Source organism: Pholcus phalangioides, unplaced genomic scaffold (assembly GCF_987345545.1).
Source record: "Pholcus phalangioides strain wild (caught in Gottingen) unplaced genomic scaffold, Ppha-v1.0 ptg000008l_1, whole genome shotgun sequence".
Lineage (NCBI taxonomy): Eukaryota > Metazoa > Arthropoda > Arachnida > Araneae > Pholcidae > Pholcus > Pholcus phalangioides.
In genome coordinates this window covers 35,425,466-35,452,672 of record NW_028301601.1, presented here as the reverse complement: position 1 = coordinate 35,452,672, position 27,207 = coordinate 35,425,466, and the positions used below count along the sequence as shown (strand labels likewise).

Below are 27,207 nucleotides of genomic sequence, written 5' to 3'. Positions count from 1 at the left end.
CTGTTTTTTATTACAAATAGGGTAGAGAACCAATGTACCTTAATACAGCAAGCCTCCAAAATTATTTTTAAAAACATGATTCAAAAGCATGAAATTTTTTGTGTAAATGTGAAATGTATTTATTTTCTTCAACACAGGTTAACATCAAAGGAGAAGTTCAGTGCACTCATCAATTCAAGTCTGCTCTAGCAGTTCCCTCTGAGAAAGTTCTTTCATTCCGGTAAACAGTGAAAATGATAATTTTATTTAATAATAATATTTTAATGCATTTGATTTTGCCCATGCATTTTGTTGACCTATGGGAAAAAAGTTTTATTTCTTTTTAGAAATATCACTTTTTCAGTTATTTGAATGCATTTCACTTTTTCTTTCTTCTCAAATTTGTCTTTTTTTTTCTAAATATAACTGGTGGTTGGGACACTTTTCTTATTTTTGTGATAATTATGTGGTTGTTTAGAATCATCTGCATCATAATTATCATTCCAAATTTGATCTTTCTCTTTCAGAGAATTTCTTTCAAATTATCTATTCATTTAAATTATTTTATTCAGCATTTGCATAAAATGTTCAATGTGTTTAGACATTAGGTGATTCATAGTTCACTGTTGAGTTATCAAATTCACAAATCTGTGCTGTTTGGTCAGAACATGACTCCAAAATCACATTTTTGAGATATAAGAATTTTTATTGTCATTTAAAAATAAAAAAATAAAGCATAAACAAATACAAATGAAAATATACATCAGCATGTTGTTTAGCTGTACACACATATTTGTGCATTTATCTCACTTCTAATTAGTTATAATTAGCAAGACTTACTTCTAGATCAAAAAGCCATTTTTTGGAGATATCATGTTTGGACCATACACCATAGAAATAATATACCATAGAAAACAATTTTGATCAATTAAATTAAATTAAAATTTACTACTAATATTTGAGTGGAAGCGCATGCATTATACTGTATATGTAATCATGTTGCAGTGAATCTCACTAAAGATGTTTTCTCAGTCAAGAATATCACATTTCTAGTCTTAACTTTTGCCGTGTGTAGGAAAATTTTCTGTTTATGAGCTTCCTTGCTTAATTTGTTCTATAGTGTGATTCCAACAACAACAGCATCATATCAGATGGGATTCATTGTATTTATTGTAACTATTGCATTTTTAAAGTGTATGAGATAATGGAGTGATACTATTGTTATTTATTTGTACATAGGGAAGAGGTAGACTTGCAAAATGATGATGTGAAAGAAGCAAAACCATGTGCTACTTCATTCAACAAACTCTTGTTGCTTTGGCCAAGGTAAATTGGTGAAATGGTATCACTTCAGTAATAGTGCATTGTCAAAATTATCTATTATTTATATTTGGTTTGCTTTCTTCGAATACATTTCAGAAAAATAAAATTAATATAACAATGCTATTTATGCATTGTATTGTTTGATGGGATCTCTGTTACTAAATTGGTGATTTGGATTGCTTTGAAAAATGTTTTGAATCAGTTGATTATTGATTTATGTCTACTGGTAGATTCACTTATCATAAGTTGAAAAAAGTTTACTCTTGTAATAATATTTTTAATGGTGTAGAAAAATAAATCACGACGTCTGTTATTGCACTTAAAAAAATGCATGAAATTCGTTTTCAGTCAAAGTAAATCCAAAACATTCATTCTTAGTATTTATCATTCAATCAAGATGTGAAAATTTAAATTTATAAAATGAAAAATACTTTGTGTTGGTATCTAAAATGAATCTTTCTTTACAAATATATTTTTCAGCTCAGAAGATATGCCATTTGTATTCACATGGAGTGAACATGGGGCGTATGTATTTGATCCAAAGCAAGTGGAAGTCATTCTGTGGACAGAAGAGTTGAAAGGTTATTAATTGCATTTTAATCTATGTTATTATTTACTCCATTATTGGGAAAAGTGAAGCTCATCACAATATTTTTGTAGTGGTTGGAAATTATGTAAACAATCAATCCACTCACACAGAATTAATTTATGGATTTTAATTGGTAATTTTTCCTTATAATTCTAATTTTTATCAAAAGATTTAGCAAGCTGATTTCATTTATTCTTTTAAGTTATTCAAATTGCTAATATTTGGTGTCATAGGATATATAAATTCAGTAATCAACAATGATGCAAATACAATGCCACAACAGGCAAAATGCCTAACGAGGTGGCTGAGAAAAAGATGCCCGTAACAAATATGGATGTCATATATTTCAACAATACAGCAACCCAATTAAAAACACAATCACAAAAATTATAAACTATATATACACATGATACAATGTCCATAACGAATGAAATAGGATACAGAAGTCACTAGACTTGATTTTTCATGTCGACAGTCAAATCTGCTAATTTTATATTCCTTGAACATATTATTGAAATAAAATTTTTTGCAAGATTTACTGGGTGATACTAGAGTTGTCTAAATTCTCATATAGAATATATAAAAAAATGAATCTTTTCAATTATTATTACATCATGTGTTTAATATACCATGTTTTCCAAACCTTCTTGAACAAAATATATATATATTTGAGCACAAATAATTTAAATCAGATTAAAGAATTTTTTAGAACAAAAACATACAAAATAAAAAAACCAATATATATATATATTTGAAAAATAGACAATTAATGTTGTTTGTCAAAAATGAATTTTAACTTTTCAAATTTAATAATGAAAACATTATATTATTAATTGTTGATTTGATTTAATATGAACTAAAAATTAATAATTTTGCAAACTTTTTGAAAAATGAAACACACAGGAAGTTGAATATTGTATTATTACTTTCTCGACCAAAATCTTTGGCAGATTAAAATTATCTGCTTTATTTCATAAATATAAGAATATTTTTCCTCTTAAAAAACTTGCATTCCGAAAATTGCATACAGATACACTACAACTTTTTGAAAAGTATTGTGTGCAACTATGGGTGTACCCGGCAAAGGAAGAGAAGAGAAATATTAAAGTGTAGTAATTGATGCACGGCATCCACATATCAATTTAGTACCAGTATGTTACCCCCTCTAGTTCAGATTCTGGGTACTTCTTTGTGTGCAACTACAATCACTACAGTCAAAATCTTAACAAAATTAACAGCAATGATTTCTTTTGCAATGATATTTTGCATAAACATATTGACAAAGAATATAAGCACGTTATCTCAAGTGATTTATCAATTGTTAATACAATGCATTTGAGAAATATTTTGAATCTTGGTGCTAAGTTTAGATTGAGAAAAAGAATTTCCAATAATGAATATAATGTATGATATTTCAAGTGAAATTAATCAATCCATATCTAAGCTTTCACATAAATATGTCTGGTGTGTGAACGACTTTCTGTAATGGAAATACTATATTATTAAGGACATCAAAGCAACTTTAAGTAAACAAAAGATTATTTTTAATGATTTCCTTGTTAATAAAAAATTACTACAAGTGAAAAAAATTCAGGAAAAATGTGTTTTGGTTGTTGACAAAGCTGTCAATAATTTTGCTATCATTTGTAAAGTACTTTTTAAAGAGTTATTAATTAAGGAATATATGCACAATAATACATATGTCAAAGTAGATAGTCCCATAGACCTATCAAGGAAATTCACAAAAGAAATCTTACACATTTTAAAAAACTAAAAATTTCTAATGACAATTTGAAATTTCCATATTTGTTCATCACTGTTAAATTTCATAAAAAATCTGGTAAAATTTAAATATGTTACTTGTAATACCAATAGTTATAACCACAAAACCTGATTACAATTTTTCACATTCTTTAAAAAATTCTTAACGGAATACATAATGAAAACACTGGCTTCATTATAAATAATAACAAAAAAGTATTGGAATTTCTCAGGAATGATAATTTGCAATCTGTAGGAACATATGACTGAAAATCTGTTTACAAACATTCCTCATGGTGATATTTAAAAAATTTGTGAATATTTATTCGAGAAATACAGAGACTGTGTTAATATGGAAAAACTTGATTGGTTATGTCTCTCCAAGTTTTTTGAAGAACTGCCTTGTTAATGGTATTAATCTTTTCAGACATATTACTGGTATTCCTATGGGAACTAGTTTTTCCAGTGCCTTTGCTAATATTTTACTGCACTATTATGAAAATCCAATTTGCGGAAAAAAAAAAGTGTGGTTTTCGATGTATAGATGACTTAACTATCATCAATTTTCAGAATTTTCATGAAATCTGTAATAAAATATATCTGAGCACACTCCGTTGAAAGAAAACAATGATGACCATATTTCAGCAAATGTTTTGGACTTGAAAATCAAAATTCACAACACTGCTTTCATTGGTATTTATGACAAAAGGAATGACTTCAAATTCAGAGTCAATTTTTTGACTAATTTAATTCTAATATTAGCAAAAATCTTTTAAAAAATATCATTTTCTCTCAACTCAGCAGAATAAAATTCATTTGTAATAACAGTAGGGATTATTTTGATGCGATATACAACTTTAAGAAATCCATAGCTGGCAACAGTTACCGTTTTCACTTTCAAATATTTTCCACAGACAGAGACACACCACATGAGTTTTTTCATCAACTAACAATAATAATTTTTGCTGTTTGAAAAGGGGTGAGCCTATTTTACATGTTGTATTTCAATTATTTCCTGCATCGCTTGTTTATTGTTCACAGTTTATTTATGTTAAAATTGTGTTTGTATGGAGAAATTGGATTTTCGCTGTTTATTTTGTTTGATAGGCTTATGTGCTGCATTGGCAAAAGCATAGGGGTAACAAACACTTTTGTTTAAGGCTCAGGCCTAAGTGCTTTCAGAAACGTTTTTGCTATTTCAGCCACTCTTCTGTGGTATTTCCTCTGATGAAGAACCCAGAGATGGCTTTGTTTCTTCAAATCATTTTTCCACTTTCTTTTGACTTAATATTTTAAGTTACTTTCGTATTTCATTTTGCACTATGCTATTTGCTTTCAAATTTCATCTTCGTTGCGTTTTTAACACTATATATATTCAGGCTACCTTAGGCGCTAATATTGGTATGTTATTTGGTATTTATTGTATGTTTTGTTTTAAAAAATTCTTTAATCTGATTTAAAATATCTGTGCTTACATATATTTCTATTTCATAAGCATATTCTGTATTTATGTTTCATAATTTCAGGCCTGAAAGATGTCAAGTGTCATTTTGGTGATATCTTCATTTTCTTCCAAGATGGCAAGTTTTCCAAATACACCCTGATGTCCGTTGAGCATGCAGTGTGTCGTTTGTATCAGCAAGGACTGATGATTCATAGTGCTCAGTTGCTCTTGATGAAACAAGCCACCTTATGTGCTTCAAGACTGAATGTCCATGTGCCACCAGCTCTTCTCCTGGACATGCTGCAAAGAGTGTCAGATATGGGGAGGACTTATCTGTTCAATAGTCTTTCAAATGTCTTCAATCGTCTTGGATTCAGTCCAGACAAGCTCTCTCAATCTAGTCGTTCGAGCTCTGCGATGTCTGAACCTGTCCGTCTGGGTTCAGGAATGTACGTTATCAATCGATTAACTAAAGACATTGATGAACCCTCACAAACAGTCGGTCTTAGTAGGTGGCGTTCAGCATCACCTGTGTTCAGACACACAAGTTCCTCAACTCATTCTAGTCCTTCAAGACATAGTGGTTCATCTAGTCCTCAACGAAAGCGCTCAGGTGCATCTACCACTGTCAAACTAAAAGACACACAGCTCAAGCAGTCTTCTCCAGGAGGCTTGTCAGGGGAAACACCAGATAGTGTTGACTCAGAGACATCAGGAAAGACATCTGAAATGAGTGATGAAGTATTTGCAAGTTTTGCTGAAAAAGATGATGGTTCTAAACCAGTAAGCTCTGCATTGCCAAGTGATGCTTCATTATCATTGGCTGTCACTGAACCCACTGATGTTGACCAGAAAAATAATGAAGACAGTGAAAGTGAGTCACGTTCCAGTGCAATCAAATCAGCACTTATTACTACTGCAAAACCAAGCTCATCAAAGGCTACAAATGGAGAAACCAGCTTGAAAATTAATCTGAATTTTAATGATTTGTCAAAAGCTAACATTACATCTGGGAAACGGGTGTCTTTCCAGCCTCCTATTGGTAGTAAAAGCAATGGCTTCCAAAGCCCTTCCAATGGTAATGGCACCATCAAAAATGGGAATGAATTTAAAAACGGCTCAAAAAATCTTGTGAATGGTTTTAATTCTGATGACAGACCTTACACAATGGGAAAAGAAGCCATCACTGCTTTTTATCCAGATGCTCTGTACGAAGAAACCTATCAGTATATGAACATGTCACTGTATGGAATGATGTTACCAAGTGTTGATCTATCACTTATTTTCAACGCGGACAGGGATCTACAAAATATCAAAGAGAGGTTTGTATTTCATCATTCACCTTTTTTTCTGTTGAACTCAATTCATTTGTGTGCATCATGCTGCAAGAAAATCAATTGTAGAATGTCAGTGGATAATTATTTTAACAATTATCAGTTGAATTATAATAACATTTATGTAAATACATACATTTTATTTGTTATACAGATGATGTAAAAAATTATGATGCAGATTTAAATTTTTCATTCTTATTTCATTAAATTGCCATCTTATGGCTAATTCAGTGGACTCTCTGTAATTCAGCACATGTCAAAGCAGTGGCATGCTGGATTACCAAAAATACTGAATTACTTTAAAAAAAAAAAACAATGCATTAAAATTACTTCATCCACTGTACACCATATTTTCATGAATAAAAACGCCATATAAAGCCAAAAAAAAAGTAAAAAAACTGGAGGTGCGCAGAGCGAATATTCCTTGACAAGGCCAACCAATTTGCTGCCTTTCTCAAGCTTCTTAATAATCTCATTTTTTTGAACAAAAGTTAATGTTTCTACTGCAATGACATTACGCACACCAGAGAAACAACAGAGATGCAGACAATACATTATTACAAATGAAAGAGACAGAATCAAAGCAAAGAAGGAACTGATGCAATGGGTGGGTTACATTACAGAATATTGTTCAGTATTGTTTTTCTCTAAGCAACAGATGCATGCAAGAACATTTTCTATTTTTCCATATTCGAAAGGAATCAATGCCCCTCATAGTTAAGATCGTTTAGGGAGCAAATATTACATATAGTACCTTGAGCCTACACACACACACAGCGTATCCTTTTTTCATTTGTCTTCTTCTTTGTTGTGTATTTATCTTGTCCGAGTGTTTGTGGGGCATGTTTATATGCCTATGCTTTTCCCAAGAAAATTGCCCGGTGAGAGAACAAAAGAACCGACAAGAAAGCACTGGATTATCAGGAGTCTACTGTACATATAAGGGGATTCTCGTCAATATGAATGATAATATTATTGTTTTCTCTCTTGAAAATATGTTCAGGAATTATGCATAATTGCTGGTAAAAGTGATAAATGCAGTTCATCAAACTTACCGAGATGATTGATGATTATCAATTTATCACAGTTAATGTAACATAAATTGTGCCATGTGCAACCGAATTTGATGTTAAACTGACATTTTTTGTTTACATATTTTCTTCAACGTAATCCATAATTACTAATAATTTGTAAGTTTTATTACGTTTACAATGTTTAGATTACTGTATGTATACTGTGTATAAGAAAACTCCTCCTTCTCTATACTTGAGGACCATCAAAACAACAGAAAATTTAAAACCAGCATATAAATGGACATAAAAAATTTACATTCTTTATAGGAGAAAAAAGAACTTTTCTAAGGTATTGAAATTACAATGAAAAATAATCAAAACATTTGGGGGGGGGGAACATCTGAACTTCGTACAGGACCACATTGGAACCACAATATTCTCTTGTGCTGTTCATTCAGTTAAACAAAATACAGTGATATTGCTTTATTAAATTTGTGTGTTTACCATGAGATGGTCTACTTTTTGAAAAGCATGGGCCACTAAAGGATTTGATAACCTGTTGTGTGCTACAATGAGATAAAATGATTCTTAATTCTTTGAAAGTTTAATGAAACTAAAAACAAAAATTCTGTTTCAGGTGATTTAATTATTTCTTAATTATTGAGTTGATTGATTGACAGGTTTTGAGTTTTCTGGACACATCAGATAACTCTCATTTGAACTTAACTTATACCCATAGTCATGAGTTGAGCATGTATGTAAAAACAATGTTAAACTTGAGAAAATACGAATAGGTCCTGAAAGATGTTGTTATTCATATCATATTTTTCAAAATTTTCATCAGTATTGTGTTATATGATGTTCAGAAGGTAGTTATTAAGTAAGCTACTCCAAATGTTCAATTTAGAAAGAAAAGAAAAAAAATGCATGTAACAGTTGCACCATCCAATACAGAATGTTGTTTGTATTGTTCTGCTCAGTTGCCCGAAATTGTTCTGCTGTAAAAATTCCCACAATAATGTTGTGGGAAATTTTGCTGTGGATATACATAGAAGAGTTCTTTTTCGAAAATTTCTTTAAATTCCTCTGAAGATTGTTCTGCAACAGCACTGATTTTTATGTTACGTGCATCACAGTTTCTGGTATTATTCTGCTTTTAGAGTTGCACCTGTAAAAAGCTCATATTTCCTACTTTTCTCATACTTTCTACAAAAAACAAATGTTTTTGTCTGAACTTTCCAGTTTAGCAAACAAGCTATCAACAGGAAAAAATCTGCTGAAAAGAGGTTTAGAGCATTTGAAGCAAAGCCAATCTTCAAAGCTGGAATTGCTTGATGTTCGACAGAAGACAACTGAAAACATGTTATCACCCAAGACTGCTGGTAATTAACATTTTCACTATGTCATTAATCTTTGGGGATTTTACGCTTTAAGTATGAAAAAATGATAATTATAATTGCCACATTATAAAAAAATGAAATAATTGTCATGAAAAATTTTTTGTAAGTCATTTTAGTTCTAATTAAATCCTAAAAACAATATTTTTTCTTATTTTTAAATATTTAGTGCACAAGGTACTTTAACAAGGTATTTAATTAACCTGGTACTTTTGAAAGTTTCGTCAGCACTATGCCCTTACATAAAAATAAAAAAAATTAAATAAAAAAAAATGGTTAATACATAATGATAAACACTTTTACAAGGGTGAAACATATCTAACTGAATATTATTAATTTACATATTTAAAAAATAATAGTCCCACACTTGTGCTGTCATCTGGTAATTGTAAAGTAGTTATACAGCCTTGTTATTTAAAAATACCAACCCTCAACAAGGCATGTAAGGGATGTTAGGAAGAGGGGGTTGTTAAAAGTTGATGGTGTTTTAAAGTACTGAAAGGTTTAAGGTATATTGTACATTTCAAAAATATTACTTTTCAAATTTACATGTGAAAAATATCCTACAGAAAAAGGATGTGAAGTCATGATTATTACCTCAGATATAATGTGAATTATTTTTATCTTTTATTTCTACAAAAACTTGGTTATTGATTGTTGTTAATTATCTATTATTTCATGTGTGCTGGATAGAGTAATATATGTTGTGTCCCTGATTTTTATGATTTTTTTTAATTTGCAATTTGTATTACTTTTTTCAGTTTCGGAATATGAAAGTAGTGAAAGGATAGAGGAAAAAAGTTTCTGGTCGTTTCTTCCTCCTTTTGATTCTACTAATCTTGTTGAAGTTTCAAAAAATACCAGGTATATTTCACCCTTATTTCATAGACCAGTGATTCTCAAAGTGTGCATCATGATTCCTAGGGGCATCACCAACCTTTGTCTAGGGTGTCACAATGAGCTGTCAATATTGTTGTATGCATATTGGGTGTTCTGAAGGGTTCTTTGTTAGACTGTTCTAGGCAGAACCAAAGATAGCCGTTGACTGAGACAAGAAAGCCATGAGTGACAAAAGTTTAAGAATCACTTTCACAGACTATCAGAGCTGAGTCTTCAGAGACAATAGAACTATGCTTCAGAAACTAAGAACTATGAAGTTAATACTACTACACTAAGAAACTAAACTTCAGAACTGTGCTTGCATTTATCCTATATTTGATTACAATACAAATACATTTATGATGCCCATGTACTGTTTATTTATTAATGATATTTATGTTTCAAACATTTCAGTTTGTCATTTCAATAATTTTTTTTTTTTTTTTTTTTTTTTGCATTTAATATTTTTCAGATTAAAAATTAGAGATTCAGAAGTTCTTTTCAATGAGTCAAAACTGAAAAATATTCTGGATGATTGGGTTCACCACCTGCATGCATCACAGAAGTCTGTTATAGCTTCAGTACATAGTTACTTTCAATCCTCTTGCTCTGGTCTCAGTCATTCTGTTAAAGATGATGATACAATAAAAAGTACGTGCAGCCAAGTCACAAGTACGGGTTCATCCCCGAGTGAGAATGGTGATCCAAGTGATAAACTTGAGACTGAAGAAGCATCTGTGTCTGAGCCAAGATCAACTGAAGATGAACGTCACTATGAATCTGTTTCTTCATTGAATACTGAAGTGTCTGAATCGAGTACTTTAAAGACTGAGAGCTTACAAAGGATGTTGAGTGTTGATGATTTTGTTTTTGTGCATGATCCTTTCAGATTAACGAAAGAAGACCATGCTGTTGTGTCAGAGTTGGTTATGTTGTGCTTTCAAATGAAAACTTTTGGTAGTGTTGATTCATTGAGGGAAATGTTTTCTTTTAAGAGGATCAAAATTGAATCTGGCAGCAGGAGTTCTTTGGAAGCTAAAGATAGCACAGTGGACTTGAACGCTCCAGATGGTACTACAAATGGATTAGAGAATTACACAAAAGATAGATCGGAATGTAAATTAATTGTGGAGCATGATCCAGCTCAGAGTACTCAGACAAAGTTATCACATTCTAGTGAATCCGGTGTGCCATTATCGACAAGTCATTGTGATTTGATGAATAGTGCCAATAGTCTAGCTATATCTGCCAAATCTTTTACTTCTAGCATTGATCTGTTTGTCCAAAATTATTTTCATTTCATGGATGTTAGTAGATTGAGAGAGCTTCTTCTTATTTGGAATGAACCTTGTCTGTCGACATGGAGCATGATGCTGAGGGGAGCTTCGATGCTCAACATGAAAGATGAGTTCACACAGAAGATCAATTCAGGCCAACTGGATGCTGCAACTGATCTACTTGAGAGAAACTATTCTGGAGCTACTCTTGTGTCTCATTTGTTGAGGTAAAATGTGCTTTTCAAGTTAATTTAGTCTAAGACAAATACAGAATGTTGAGATTTTTCTTGTCAATGCTTATATTCAAAGGACACATAAATTCTTGGAGAGATTGATATAGACAAAAATGTTTTTCTTGAAATTTTTGGAAACATGTCTTACATTTTTCATGATGTTTTTTTCACTTTCATAGACTTTTGATCATTTTGAATCTTTTGATCATTTTTTGTTACAGACTGTTCAGAGCCAATACTTTACGGACAATAGAGCTGTGCTTGCATAGAAGCTATCATGTCACACCATTAGATGTTTTGTATCTCTCAAAATCATGCAATATGCTGCCAGAATTTCTTAATTACATGGCTAGTGTTATAGACTGTTTGCCAAGTCATCAACAGTGAGTATTGTTAAATATATTCCGTGGTGCAGTGGATTAAATGATTCCACTTCAAAGTTTTTTTTCATTTAAAAAATCTTAATTAAGGTTTTTTTTCCATTGTCTATATAGACAGCATTTGGCATTTTTAAGTTTTCCCCATTAATATGTTTACATTGTACGATCACGACACCATATTAAGTTGCATTTACCACATTCATATCACTTCCTCTTTGGTATAATACGATTATATTGTGTATATAATAATTTCAACTGCTCAGCACTTTTTTTATTTATTTTTTTCATGTTCACAAAAGACCTGAAGTGCTGCAAAAATTATTGCATTTAGATGAAGTACGGTATGAGTGGATAAGTGGAGTGCTACAAGCGGGCTTTGATCCTTTGCTTAAGTGTAAATGTGGATGGCCAAAGTTAGTATAATCGAATAATTATGTATTACTTTCAGTGTTGTTTTTATAAATGTTTATTTCTTTCATTTATATGCTAACTTTTTACTTTTACTCTTTCATGCATTTATTTTGGTTCCATTCCATTTCTCTATTTATTTTCCTCTTTCATATTAGTGCTTTTTGCAATTTAGTGGTTCATGACTATATTTTTATGTTAAATTTTGCAGCAAGAAAATTATACCTTTTTATCTCTGTTCTAGTTAAAATCAACATGCAAGTAATTTCCCTTGGTATTTCAGGCCTGGATCTCACTTGTATTTTTGGAAGTACTCTGATTTGTTGCTGCACATCATTAAAACATCTGTAAATATTTATGAGAAACTGCTGGAGCTATGTTTTAATTTTGGGTGAGAAAATATTCAGAGTTTTTGATATTTACTAATTATATACATATAAGAAAATATCCATACCACAACCAAAAACCATTTGTGCTGAGATAATTTTTTTATGTTGATAAATGGTCGAAAATATAAGAATTCCTATACGATAAGATTGTCATTGTATCAAAGTTGCTTCTGTTATATATTTATAAACTGTGTCATTCTTTCAAGGGACCCAAATTCAATTAATGTACATATTTTTCTTGTGTGCATAAAGTCATTTTTTCCAACAAAGTTTGATTTTTACTTCCAATAGGTTCTGGACAGGATATATGTGGCTTGTTGGCAAAATGCAACTGAAGAACTTGCAGTGCAAAGTTGTTGTTCACTTGGCTGATGTTTCTTTGCTTTCCGATGCTCATATTGGTAAGTAAAAATCTTTGGCATATAAAAAAGATTCACAACTTTTTACCTACCATCATCACATTTTTTATACATAACAAACTGGAAAGAGACCATAAGTTACTTAAAATTTTTCTTAAAGCTACGAAAATGTTGAAATACATTCTATATTCATGACGGAAACATTAACACTTCCTTCTCATTAGTAAGGAAAAACCTATTTTATAAATAGAACCTTTAGAGGAGATATAATAGAGTAGGTAAGCCTATTCATTTCTTTCACACTGCTCACATCAACATGACTGTCCTGAGAGGAGTTGCAGAGGTTAGCTACCATTTCTAATTTAGCGACATGTTATTTTCCCTCTTCAGCTCTTTTCAGTTCGATGGTTTTTGAATTGCCTTTCTTAAAGGAGCTCCACAAAATTGATAATTTTTTAAATCATAATTTGAATTCAACGAGTTTGAAGTTAGGACTTTCAAGAAATTCAGTGAATGTTAAATAAGATATAAGCTTTATTTCTTCCCTTTCTATCTTAGAGAAATTCAAATTTCCTTGTGTTTTTCAGTACTGTCTAGTTTTTGTCCATCAGATGATCATCAACTTTGAAAACAAATTACAAAAGAAGAATTAATATTTTTTACTTCAAAAAAATTTTAGCCTAAAAGTTTGCAAAAATTATTACAGTGAAACCTCTCTAAGGCAGACACTGTATGAGACGGAAACCTGTCTTAAACGAAATCAAAATATAGTCTGTCAATGATTAGTGCTTTTATTTGCAGTGTTATAAAATGGAAATCTGTCTAAAGTGGAATATTATTTCAGTCTGTTGACGTTCTGTTTCATACAGGTTTCACTGTTTTGAATTCTGTGAAAATTATATAGCCACTTTATAAAGAAAATATAATATGTAATAAAAAAATATATAATGTATAACACAATGCAGAAAAATATAATAAATAATGATGCTGAAAAATACAATGTGTAATACGATGCTGGGAAAATGTAATGAATAACACGATGTGGGAAAAATATAATGAATAACATGATGTGGAAAAAATATAATGAACAACATGATGTGGGAAAAATGTAATGAATAACATGATGTGGAAAAAAATATAATGTGCTGAAAATATAATGTACCACACAATGCGGGAAAAATGTAATGCATAAATACAATGCTGCAAAAAAAGAGAGAATATCCTAGAAAATGAAATTCGCTATTCTAGGAATCCTCATTTGCCTTTCTTGTTGTTTTTTGCAATGAAAAATTTAATTGCAATGGCTGTTTCAGCCATCAAACATCAAATCTTATTTAGTGAAAAATTCAGTCAAAAATAGAAACATTGTACAGCATTCAAACAAAAGGACCAAATCTTAACTAATTTCCTATATAACTTCAAAAAGGCATAGTTGTTCGATTAATTATTAATAGCGTTATAAATTAATACATATATTATTGAAAAGTATGCAAGATCTAAAGAGTTATCACATCAAAAAACACTTTCTTCAAAATCTCAAGCTTTAATACCTTATATTTATTAAAAAACAAGAAAATATGTAATGTAATAGACACCTGTGAAAGATTAAGTATCCTCCTTTTTCTTTTACTTTGGAATAGTCGTAGTGCAACACGCAGATATAATTTTTACAATGATCTCAAGCTACTTTCAAACTGCTTGTCCTGCTCACTATAGGAAATTACCATAGACAGAAATTTGTGGGCACAGAAGAAAATGACTGTCACACATGACATAATGTTGGCAGTGAAAAAAAGTGTTCACCCCCCCCCCCCCTCACCCTTACAATTCCTCTAAGATAGAACCCAAATATAAAAGCTGAAGCATAGGTGGATACAGGGGCAATAAAGGCACCCCCCCCCCCACTTAAAAATTGTATTATTAGCAGGTGAGAGGGTTGAGGTGAACAATCCCTCCTTGCTATTCAAAGAGCCTGTATCTGCTTATGAGCTGAAACACAATATAAAAAAGTAGGTGCATGTTAAGGGGCTTATGGTCTCCTCTCCTCACCTGTATGAGCTAGCATGGCAGTGAAAGAAAAGAAAACATTGTTTCAACAAGTAAACACTGTAATCAGTTGAAGTCGTCGTCGTCCCCTCACTCAATGAGTCAATGACTATGGTTTTACTGGTATGAACGATGAGGCCATAAAATCATTGAAATGCACTAATTAAATGTGTTATCATATACTATGTACATTTACTACTTTTTCTGGTTAATGTCTGATGTACTTTTGAGACTATATACATTATCTATTTTTTGGTATCATATTGAATGTAATGCTATAACGAAGGTGAATAAATAGAAATAAAATAAAAAAAGACAATATCACCTATATGAATTACCAAATTAAGTGCAAAGATTGAAATAGTAGGTAATTTTAATAATTTCTTATTGATATATTGCAGGATATCTTCCAAGCAATGAAGAAGAATGGAAACATTTGTTTGCAGAGATCAGTAAGCAAGATTGTTGTCAGGGTTATGTAGCTTGCCTAACTTGTGGGGAAAAACACTGTACAAAAACTTCTTTCTCGTTGAACTGTGAGAGTGAAGAAGTTTGGGAAACAACATTGCATTGGGAGAGTGCAGCTACTGTAGCCTTATCAAAGCTGGGACCTCTTGCAGTCATACCTTTGCTACAACACATCGAAATCCGACGTGGTGTTTTGTCATCCAGTTTCTATCGTTCAGTTATTCTAACATGTTTGATAGACAAGCAACAGAGGTTAGTTTGGGAAGAAAGTATTTGTTTTCTTGTTTATTTTTGCATCTAATTTTTACTCCTACATATATATAATTTTTTGGTAAAATTTCTCTTTTATTTTACCAAAACTTAAAAAAATTTTCTATCTTCAGTGCCTTAAGTCATCGCATGCTGAACAGTGTTGGAAGTTACCTGTGGTCGAGGAGGCCTGTTACTTATTCCCCAGAGGTATGGATATTCAGAAATGTTAAAAATTGTTTAATTTTTAGTCCTTTTTGAAAGAAAAATCAGTAGGGAGGTCAAGTTGATTCAAAAATAATATTTATTGATCATTAGTAGCTGATATCGTTGCTCATCCAATAATGCCACATGTTCTTAAAATCACAAGTACTTTTTTCCTCTTGTGAAAGAGAAATATGACTCAAACCATATGTACAAAAATATGGTTACCACAGAAAAGTATATTAAGCGGTTAATAATAATCAGAGGAAGATGTGTGGTGAAAATTGTTCATAATTGTCTACAAATATTGTTGGTTCTAGCCATGCTAGCCCTCATATGTAAGTGATATTCCAAACAATTCTATTAATAACAATTATCTTTGCTTCCTATTTTTTAATTTGATTTAATTATCTAACATTTATTGCATTTATAAGAATGCTGATTTATTTATTTCTATGACCAGGTACAGCAATTTCTTCAAGAAAAACGCCAGCAACCGATAAAATCTTCTCCAGAAAAAGTGAGTGCGCTTTATAATTCATTAAATATGTGTGTACAATTACTATAAAATGACTGAATTTTTAAAACAATTTTTTCCCACTAATTCTTAAAAAGCATACTTTATTCTCATCCATAACTATCTTTTTGACTATTGGTTATTGAAGGTTTTTTATTTTGTATTATTATGTAAGGTTGTTGCTGATGATGATGCAGTTGCTTCATTTTCTGGAAAGCATCATTTCGAAGAGCCAGATTGCTTCTGGGGAAGAAAAACCTGCTTGATGGCACCTTGCAGGATATGTAAATTACCTTTGACTTCACGATTGTCTTCTTCTTGTTCTGGTGTCACTGTATGTGCCTGTGGTGAGTTGCATGCACTGAAATTCTTTCAAGCTATTTTATAACATTTCATGTTTTTGCAAATTTTACTTGAGATTTGTTATGAATTAAATTTCTCTTCTTCTTTTCACTTTTGTTATGAGTATGTTGCAAGTTAAAAAACTTTAAATGATGTCCAATAGTTACCTGTTATATCATAAGTGGTAAGAATTATAAAAAATGAGGATGGTGGGATTGAGTCTGGCTTTAGATTATGAATTTTATATGCGAAATCTCTCAATATAACAATGTTCCACTGGCCAGGAAAAAATGTAATTGTAGAGGGATTATTGTTATATTGAGAGGCAACATATTATCACACATGACCAAATTTATGCCTCTGCTGACTTCCCTTCTGAATCAGCACAGTTAGTAACACTAGAAAATGCACTTTAAAAGTGTTTTATTCACTACTGAAAACTATAATTGATGAGTTGATTATTCAATTACATGTTTTGCCCCTGTAGAAAACTTGACCACATCACAGTTTTTTGTACTATGCAGAAATTAGCAATACCAACAACTTCATTGAAACTTTCTGTGATCAGGTGATGTAAAATATCAATATTAGATTTCCCAGGAAGAACAAAAACAAGTGACAAGTTTGAAATACAGTCAGCATTGCTTATTAAAATCATGGACAATGATTTTAAACAACACTTTCGCTAAGTATGGAACGTACCAATGCCGTATCATGGGGGGAAAAGCATTTTGTAGTTATTGGGACTTCGATTTATATTATCAATTTTTTTTGGTCAAAAGTTTTTTCTTTGCATATTTGTGGGCTAGAGCAGACACATTTTTTCCCTATAAGTTATCAACCCTATCAATACTATCTAGGGGGAGGGGTTCATGGGGAAAAAAGGGTACAATTCAGTATTTTGAAACCAGTTATGTGGGAAAGATTATTATGAAAGTCTCGTCTCAACATCAGAAAAAGTTTGCTGCGAATTGGGAACTTTTAAAGTAGCCTATTGTTAAAGTCGGGTCCCATTTGGTATATATACAAAATTTGGTGACGATCAATCAAAAATTGTAGATTTGTATAGAGAACACACACACAGAAAATCAATTATACAATTATATGTATATAGATTGTTACATCAAGAGGAGTTTAACATTAGACTGTAGGTAATTCCAAACAAGATTTTTAAAAATATTATTGCAGAGAGATTTATCATTATATATTGAGTATCATTGTGTTGTGAGGTATCACTGTATAGATATATATTGTTTTAATTTGTATGATTGGTGTTGAAATTTCATTTCTAATTCTCTCATTAGGACATACTTACCACACTCCCTGTCTACCTGAAGGCATTTGTGCAGTCTGTATTAAAAAATCTGGCAGCAAAACTGAAAGATGATACACTTCAAAAGTACATTAGGTATTAATCGATTGTCACATTTTCTGTCTATTCCCACAGGATACCTCAGTGCTTTGAAATCGCTTATGAACATGCTTAAATAATATTATAATTAAATATATGAACATAAAATTTTTTTAAGGAAAATGCATACTTTTATGCAATCTCTATAGTTTTTTTTAAAAAAACATTTTTTTTACTTATTTGAAAGTTTCATATCTTGAATTTCAAATTTGATATAATTCACGTTACATGTAATTCATTTTTTATTTTTAGAAAAAAATGTAAGCTGATTCATAATTGTGATTTTATGATTCAATGGTTCACAACCCCTACTGTATGAATAACAGTATGGTTTAGATTCAAAGTGGTATTGAGTTTTTCATTTGTGAAATGAGTACCTTTGAGATGTGTTGAAAAACAAAAACAAAAAAAAATCTTTATTCATGCAGTCAAAATGGGAGTAACAAAGCACTTCATATTTCAATCCAGATGCAAGCAGCTTGTCAAAAATCTTCTGGTGATGGGTGGTTTGTTAAATATCCAAGCACATATAAATTTTGCCAACTGAATATTTCTATTATATGTTATGAGAGAAAATTATCTGATTGATTTCATCCGACCGTTTGATTGCTCCTTGGATGTGTGGTATCGACATGAATAGGACTTGGATTGTGGCTCATGAATTTTCATCAAATTGCTTGAGTGGCTTTTGACAGTTTTTCCAATTCAATTAAGTGATTGGCGAAAGATTTCCAAATCAGTTGTGGCCCATACTTTATAAAAAGGTGAACAATCCTGCTTTAATTACTCAATCATGTATGAGCAATCGATGCAATATTGTAAAGATTATTTTTTTAATAAAACAAAGGATGTAATTTTTCTGAAAAAGTTAGTATTGCAATTCGCAGAGAGATTATTATTCCTCAATATAAATATATTTTAAACTAATTGTTCCTTAACTAAAAAAATAATGAAACTGAAAAACGAAGATGGAATTTTTTGCACAGTTCACTGGTTGATATGTCAGAATAAAAATATTCAAGAAAATTACATCTATTCTAGAACGAAAGTGGTTTGGTGTATTTCTGAGTTCCATGAATTGATTCAAATAGAGATCCATAAATTGATTTTTAAAGCTGATAAGCCTAGTGCGCATGCACATTTCAGATATTATTTGAAACATTATTATTTTTTGGAAATACATAAGCCTGAGCTAATGGTCGTGTCAGCTCAAAAAGTATGCAGGATTTATGTCACTGAAATTAACAGGGCTCATCGTGATGTTTTTCATGTTTATGCAAGTATAATGAGCTTTTAATTTATGTATGGAGGCAGTACTGATTAGGATATATGAAGCATAAAATAACATCATAGAAAAATGCTATAACATAGTTCCGGCACTTTTTACAAGTGTTCCCCAACTAGGTATGTATGCACTCCATGGTCCCGTTCGTGGTTTCCTTTGGAGTCTGGGAAAAGTTAATGAGTTGTTAAATAAATTTGGACGTATGCATCTGCCATTCTTGAAGAAAATTGTGTCTGCTGTAATGGAGGTTTGATGTGGGGACCACTGTTGTATACTATATATACAGCACTGTGGTGATCGTGATTATGATGACTAATTGGAACAAATATAAACTGCAGCTTTTTTTTAAAGAAATGTTTGTGCAAGTTATATAGGTATATATTGTGGATACAAGGAAAATATTTCGTCTTCATGAAATCTTAAATAGTGTAAGTGTGACATGTTTCTCTGATAGTATTAAATGAGAAAGCTGTATTTTTAACAAAACAAACAAAATGTATATAATAAAAAATATTTATGGTGTACAATCATGACGTTAAGAACTGTTTAAAATATGGAAAGTTAATGACCAATCATGTGTTCATCAAATATGAATCCCTGTTATGTTATTACTTGAATGATGTTTTGTTCATAAATGTTCGAGTGTGTGTCATGTTATGTTTCATGTGTTTTGCCATACATTTTTTGGTATGTTTTTGCAAAAGTATCAGAAAATATTGGAACTTGGTATGGTGTGTGGTCATATTAAACTTTTTGTGCACTATTCATATATGTAACAGTTCTGTTTTGTTGCCACAATATCTGTAGAACAATAATTATACAAATTGAATGACAATTGTGACATTTTCTCATAAAATAGTCAATCTGAGCTTTATTTAGCTTTATCCCAATCATAAATTTTGTTATTATCATGTTACTATGTACACCAATCGGTCAGGGTCACAACTAGAGGGGAGCAGGTGGGTCTTGTGCCCCAAGCGCTGGACCAGGGGGCGCAAATTTTATTCTCAAACCTCTCCTTCAACATTACAAGGGAGCACCGAAATGTGCACTTTCCCCAGGTGATTAAACATCTAGTTGCGGCCCTGGTTGAGGTAATTTTCTTGTGTTTATGTATACAAAACATCTTTTAAAATTTTAAATGTGTGTTATTTGGCATGTATTCAAATAAATATTATACAGTCAAATTCGTTTGATATAAACATTTCTAAAATCATGCTTTATTTCAGGTCCATCATTTGGGGAATCAAGGGGGAAGCAGTCACCTGGCTTTTACAAAAAAATTTAAAAATACAATAGAACAATAGAAATAAACAGACAAGGTTTAATATATATATATAAGATGGACAAAAAGTCAGTAGAAACTTTTAAAATTCATAAAAACAGGAAAAATAACCAAAATAAAAAATGGTTTGCAGGGTTAGCATCACTACGTCACAGGAATTTTTTTAAGACAGGAAAAAAAACACAAAACAGCCAATAGATGATGCTGACGTACACAAGTCAAAGAAAGGATACGTAAATAACAAACATAATGTCTCCAAATCGTTTATTACAGCAGTATGTGTTCCACATGACCACCCACCACAGGGGATAACACATTGCAAGCGAGTTACAAATCCAGCAACGCCAGAGTACAGCAGGTTCACGTACATGTTACTGTTGTACCTGTTTACAACAGTGAACTGGTCGTGGATTAGAAGCGTAAGTTTTTATAATCATCTCATTTGCATATTTCCGCCACAGTCACGGTTACCAGCGCCACCGATTGGCTGTTTTTTTAGTTGTTTTTTCCTGTCTTGAAAAAATTCCCATGACCTAACGATGCTAACTGTTTTTATTTCGGTTATTTTCTGTTTTTTCTTCATTTCTAAAGTTTGAAGTTTTTGCCCACCCTGTATATACACATATATTGAGTATACCTTCAATATATGTTCTATGCCCCCCCCCTGAAAATGTTGAAATGATGGGCCTGCTTTGTTTGTGCCGTTTAATTACACATTAAAACTTTTTATGAACTATAAAATAAGAAGTTTTTGTAGTACAGAATTTTTTTATTTTACTTTGTGTAAGTAAATAATTTAATTTACAAAAAGAACAATTCAATTCAAATTTTCAAAAAGCTGTCAGAAATATAATTTTGTAAATTAAAACTAAAATTATTTAGCAGCTACATGAATTGGGCAAACCAGCAGGGAAGCCCCATGGGGTGGTTTAGAAGCGGGGGGGGGGGAAACATGGTAGCCCAGGTAAATAAGATACTCGCCTAAAGTACCAAAGGATGTTTAGAGGTGTCGCGAGTTTGATACCCGGTTCGTCCTTGTCAGAAAACTTTCGTGATGCAGGGGTACAACAGCAGAAACGGCGACATGACCCCAGAAAAAATTTCTACCGCAGGGAGACTCCCATAGAGGAGTTAGCACACCAACCTCTCGATGAGTATAACAAACAAGCCTGCCGTTCGGAATCGGCAGTTATAAATTGTATGTCCCGATCTAATTAGCACTCGTGTGCAGAAAATGACCTTGGTGTGACAAAAATGATTAAAATGATGAATTAAAAGCACTGATTTAGGCAACCCTTGTGCTGAAATCAATGTTTTTCAAATTAGCATTTTGAATCCATATTCCCGTTGGAGATTTTCGAAAATGGCATGATCTTCCTGGCTTGTAAAAATCATGCCAAATGTTATGGAGGCATTTGAGTAACTTCCATATGATATTGTTTTATGGCTTTCCATATTCATGAAGTTGCACATGTCCTCTCACTATCTAGATGATTCTTATATGTTTATACTAGTCTTGAATTATCAGAAATTTATATTTTTCAAAACACATCAAGATTTATAACTTTTTTTAATGTTCAGTATTATATTGAGTGTTTGAAAATATTCAAAGAAATGTCAGATTTGTGTCTATATCTATGTTAACAGATATCTTTCCACAAATACAAGTTAAAAATCGAAAAGATTATTAACATATCAATTATTTTGCTTAAGAGAGAAATAATGTATTCATGAATTTATTCATTTTTATGTGTATATATCTCCCATATATCTATAATTATTAAATAAATGCAAAGTTTTTGAATGAAAAATAATCTTCCAGTTTATTCTGCTGTCGAGAAAAGAAAAGATTGTAAATAAATTGTGCATGCATTAGTGTGTATTTGTATGATACATATATAAAGTTTAGTTTTGACGTTTTTGTTATATTTTATACATATTTACAGAAAACAATATTGTGTTGATTTTTCATTGTTAGAAATTGTTGTTTTATGATTAATAAATATGATTTATATTTCATTCTTTCAATACCCTAGACGTGCCATTTGATTTGCTGCATGATTGATGTGTATTCACTGTATAAAAACTGAATAATGTACAGTGACAAATATCTTTGACAACTTTAGAGCATGCAAACCTTTGTGTATGTCAAAAGATCATTTCTTGATTACTTTTCATGCTCGTTAGTCATATCTTTTTAGCGAAAATTTGTTCTTTTTAATTTTCATACTCATAACTCAAAGTATTGCTGTATTTCTTTCTAAGAATGTGTAGTAATTGTTTCAGCTCTTGTTTATAATTTTGCATAAATTTTATTATAGCTATTCTATGATAAATACGCAGTTGAGTCACATTAATGTGACCACCAGCTCATGTGCAGAGAAATGATTTTGTGTAGTCTCTGCTGCAGCAAGATAGTTTAGAAGTGACACAATAAGATGTTGAAAGGTTGTAAATATTACATTTATCTGGATCCAAGCAGAGATTGTATTTGGTTTAATAGCTGTTGGTGAGTTTGCTGCAAAAAATCTGTAGAGAGAGCAGGATAATCGAATTGGGCCTGAATGTGTTCAGTTGGGCCCAAGTCTGGCAAAATGGGATTAGAAATTATTTTCAGGGCCACATGGTTTGTCATATTGATGTTCCAGAAGATCCCATTCCTCCTTACTGTCCCAGGGGTGATGATGAACATTTCTTTATTATATTTTTGGAAAAAAAAGTGTATAATCTGCAAGCATGCATTCATGATCACAGTGGCTGAAATTAGCTTCCGGAAGTATCTATGAGCCTAGGTAATGTTACATTAGCATCTCAGACAACACAGTACAATCTCGATAGCTAGACTACCTTGGTAACTTGACTACTACTATTCCCATGGTTAGCACAATACTAAATTCAATGGAGAAAAGTCCCTCTAACTCAACCCATGACAACCACATCCCACTTAAGTCGATTATGATTCTATGTTCCATTGTTTCTGCTGCTTGTTTGTTGATTGATAATGTGTCAAAGATTCTCTCTCACACCTTTAGGTAGGATTACTTCCCATTATATTCTCTGTCTAGAACCTGAAAACTCAACTTGCAGACATTAAAAGCCACAGACAGGTGTGAATGATGTCTGAATTTTTCAAGTGAGAGATGGTCGAGAAAGCTAAATTGAAATGTTCTAAGTGGGGGGGAGGGGGAATCCATTGCTTGGGATGTCGAGTTATTGAGGTTCCACTGTACTGCTATTGCCATCTTGTATTCTTCCATCAATGGTTACAGGGTCTTGTTGTCAGAAATTTGTCGTCGGATAAAACAGCATCCATTCATTCCATGCAGAAAAGGATGAAAGTCATCCACTGAGGCAATTTTTTGCCTACAAGGAGTCCAATCTTGAAACTGCTTAGCAAATTAGTATTTTGTATAAAAGTCTACATTACTTCGCAAACTGTTCAGTTTCAGGCATTATGTGATGATTGGCTGGAAAGCTGACAATTATTTCCTTCATTTTAAATCTGATAAATACCTTCTGCACCTCATGAAAGAAATAGCTAACGCGTTTTCAGAATGCGCACATCTCACCTTACATTCCCATCAAGCCTGCTTGTAACTCTTGCCTTATTTCATTAGCTACATGCAGTTTACATCAAAAATAGGAGGTGGCCTCAATAATGTGATTCAGTTGTGTAACTTTGCATGCTATTATAAAAGAAATTATGGTTAAAATAACTGTTGATAGATGCTGTTGAACAGTTGGAACTATTTACTTTGTTACTGTTTTATATATTTTTGCAAATTTGTGTTACACTGCTTATATACATTTACTGGTTGGTGTTATTATATGCATACATATTCGACCCATGACCCGCAGGCCAAATGTGGCCCATGAACTCAGATCTAAAACATTAACTAAGATCAATAAGAAAAGTTGAGAGGGAAATGACTGAAATTTAATGTGATTCAGAAAGATGTATCTTTTTTTATTCAATTAATTCCCCTTCTTGCAATTAAGGGACATCCTGACTTGTTGTGCTCTTTCCATGGTTTGTTTCCACTGAATTCTAACAAGCCACTAGTGGAACTGCATATAATTCTACCTTAGATTGGTGCCATGCAAAATTTTAATACTGATTTTTGTACTTAAGTTCCCGAAAAAATCAAATTGAGGCTATATATCATTGGATAGTGGTCTGCATTACAAAACCACTTAATCAGACGGAAACAGTTAAAAAACCCACTTTGTAGTCTATTACAGATTGAAAACTCTTGTCTTATAAGTTCTTAGCCAAAAACAAATGACTTAATATGTGCAATTGCATTTTATGGACAAGAGGTTATTTCACAGATAGATAGGAAGCCTTATATAGCTCAATATCGCAAAGTGTCCAAGTGGCATGTTGGTAACATGCTCCTCATCTACCACAGTGTAGGTTGCTGTCAGGTCCCAGGTTCGATCTGGGAAAAAGAATATAGATAAGATGTTTTCCCCTAAATAAGTTTGAGGCTACCATTGTCAGATGGTGCCTTCATTTCCAACCCGGCTCATTAATAACAGTAAATTGCATACAACAATATGGCTGGAGTTGGTGTGTGGTGAAGTAATATCTCAATGTTGCAAGCAGTAAAGAGTATGACTTTGAACCACCACTCAAATCCTTATATTTTAACACATAAGGCGAGTACTTGAAGTTATTGTCTTGTTTTATGCAAATTAAAATGTGAATAATTTGATTAGTGATGGCTTATATTGACCTGATTTGGATAGAAAACTGTCTAACAATCTTTATGCATCGAAGTACAGTTTGTGTTGCATTTAAAAAAAAGTGACATAAGATAAAATAAAGCCCAAAAGTAACTGAAAGTAATATAAATTGTTGCAAATATTTTGACTACTATACTGGTGTTTGACTGGAATTTATTGTCTATATCTAAAGAGGCCAATTTTGTCTACAGTTTATGGCAGGGGTTTATCTTAGCAGGAATGTGCACAAGGTACTGGTATAAGCCATCACATGTAAGGTTAAATAGTAAGAGTTCTCAAACTTTTGCCAAACGTGCCCCCCCCCCCCAACTTGTCCTAGTCATTGTTAATCTACGGCTCTTTAGCAAAATTGTATTGTTTAGTGGATATTGTGCATTTGTAAAAGAATCATTTCAAAGCACAGAACAGGGATACATCAATATCGCCAGTTCCCAATGATGCCTCTAGGAACTGTGTGGTTCACTCTGAAAATTACTATAAGAGCGTTTCTCAATTTTTCTGAATCCAAGCACAAGTAAGATGTCTGCCATTATTTGATGGCCCATTTGTGTCCAGTATTAGGGGACATTCCTGTATTTTTGTTCCAAAATTTTTTATGCATTTGCCCTGTTTTTTCACCGGGCTTATTTAAATTTGTAATGTTTACTAAAATCGTGAATAAACCAAGTTTTCATAACTTATTGTGATGATGATGGCTATAAATATACGAATATATTCCTCTCGCACATTTGTCAAGTTCAAAGTTTTCATTTTTCAGAAATTTTAGCTACAATGGAGATGATTTGCCGACTTATGGCAGTATTTTTTTTCTTCTAAAAATTGGTGACGTTTTGTATTTCACCTCATATAAGATCCCATTTCCTGTTCTAGTCTCTCTTTATAACTCAAGCCCCGTGTGCCAATAAGAACACACGTAGCTCTTCTCTGCAACCAAGTCTATGTCCCTCCGTAGGTATGGTCTCCAAAACCTTACAGTGATCTTACTTTACAAAGTTACTCCAAAACCCTCACGTAAATCTATTCCTTCCTTCACTGTGAGGAAAGGAATATTTTTACATTTTATACTTTGTATTGTAATGAAAGCTTTTTTTTATCCGATACACTCAATTTTCATATTTTTTTGAAGCTTTTATTTTCTGTAGATACCACTTTACTTCTCATTAGTTGACTAAATTGTAAAAAAAAACACATGAAACACACACAAAAAACCTTTCCTTGGAAAATGTCATGACAGAAAATAGTTTAGAGATAATTGTTTTAAAATTAAATATCCATTGTGGAAAACATTCAGTATATGAGAAATGAGAATCCTAGGAGAATTGTATGACTTTTGTCGCACATATTTCATTCAGTTCAACAATGTATCGCAATATGAGTACCATGTAAATAAATGTTTCATCCGCAACACTAATTAGTTATATATTCAACCTTTTTGTTTTAAAACGATTGATTTTAAATTGAAATCTAAATTATCATTCACTTTCTACTGATGGGATGGTTTGATGCTGCTGTGCTGTTGAACTCATTTTTAATGTGTGCTGCTCAAACATTATTGAACTGTGATATTGAGTACATTTTACTTGTATTAGAGATTTAGTTGTTTTATGAATTTCATTTCTGTTTGTTCGAATGTTTTTTGAATGTGTGTATATATTCACATAGTTTTTATTTTAGTGTTTGAATCAGTAGAAAATATATAAGGTAGATGTCGTTTACATTTTCAAAGATATAAAAATCCTTTCCTTGATTTTTACAGTAGCCTGTGTAGGTCGCAGCTGCGCGTATAGCATTCCTTGATTGACTACTTAATCTTTAGCTGTCATTTTTGATTAATGAATGTATCGATTGTTTTTGTAAAAGGAAGCAGTTATTGCTACATGATATGC

The 27,207-nt window shown here is 31.9% G+C and overlaps 1 protein-coding gene across 1 annotated transcript in view; it reads left to right on the top strand.

The window, feature by feature from the left end:
- The window catches only part of p (WD40 repeat domain-containing protein pink), a 32,240-nt gene extending 9,956 nt beyond the window's left edge, over positions 1 to 22,284 (top strand). The window contains exons 8-23 of the mRNA XM_089234553.1: positions 138 to 220; positions 1,219 to 1,305; positions 1,783 to 1,883; positions 5,179 to 6,418; positions 8,686 to 8,825; positions 9,602 to 9,704; positions 10,192 to 11,223; positions 11,451 to 11,612; positions 11,909 to 12,022; positions 12,301 to 12,408; positions 12,698 to 12,807; positions 15,213 to 15,531; positions 15,663 to 15,738; positions 16,196 to 16,252; positions 16,425 to 16,596; positions 17,896 to 22,284. Of these exons, the coding sequence (XP_089090679.1) occupies positions 138 to 220; positions 1,219 to 1,305; positions 1,783 to 1,883; positions 5,179 to 6,418; positions 8,686 to 8,825; positions 9,602 to 9,704; positions 10,192 to 11,223; positions 11,451 to 11,612; positions 11,909 to 12,022; positions 12,301 to 12,408; positions 12,698 to 12,807; positions 15,213 to 15,531; positions 15,663 to 15,738; positions 16,196 to 16,252; positions 16,425 to 16,596; positions 17,896 to 17,978 (3,987 nt within the window). The 3' untranslated portion in view covers positions 17,979 to 22,284. The remainder of the gene's footprint in view (positions 1 to 137; positions 221 to 1,218; positions 1,306 to 1,782; positions 1,884 to 5,178; positions 6,419 to 8,685; positions 8,826 to 9,601; positions 9,705 to 10,191; positions 11,224 to 11,450; positions 11,613 to 11,908; positions 12,023 to 12,300; positions 12,409 to 12,697; positions 12,808 to 15,212; positions 15,532 to 15,662; positions 15,739 to 16,195; positions 16,253 to 16,424; positions 16,597 to 17,895) is intronic.
- The last annotated feature ends 4,923 nt before the right edge of the window (positions 22,285 to 27,207 follow it).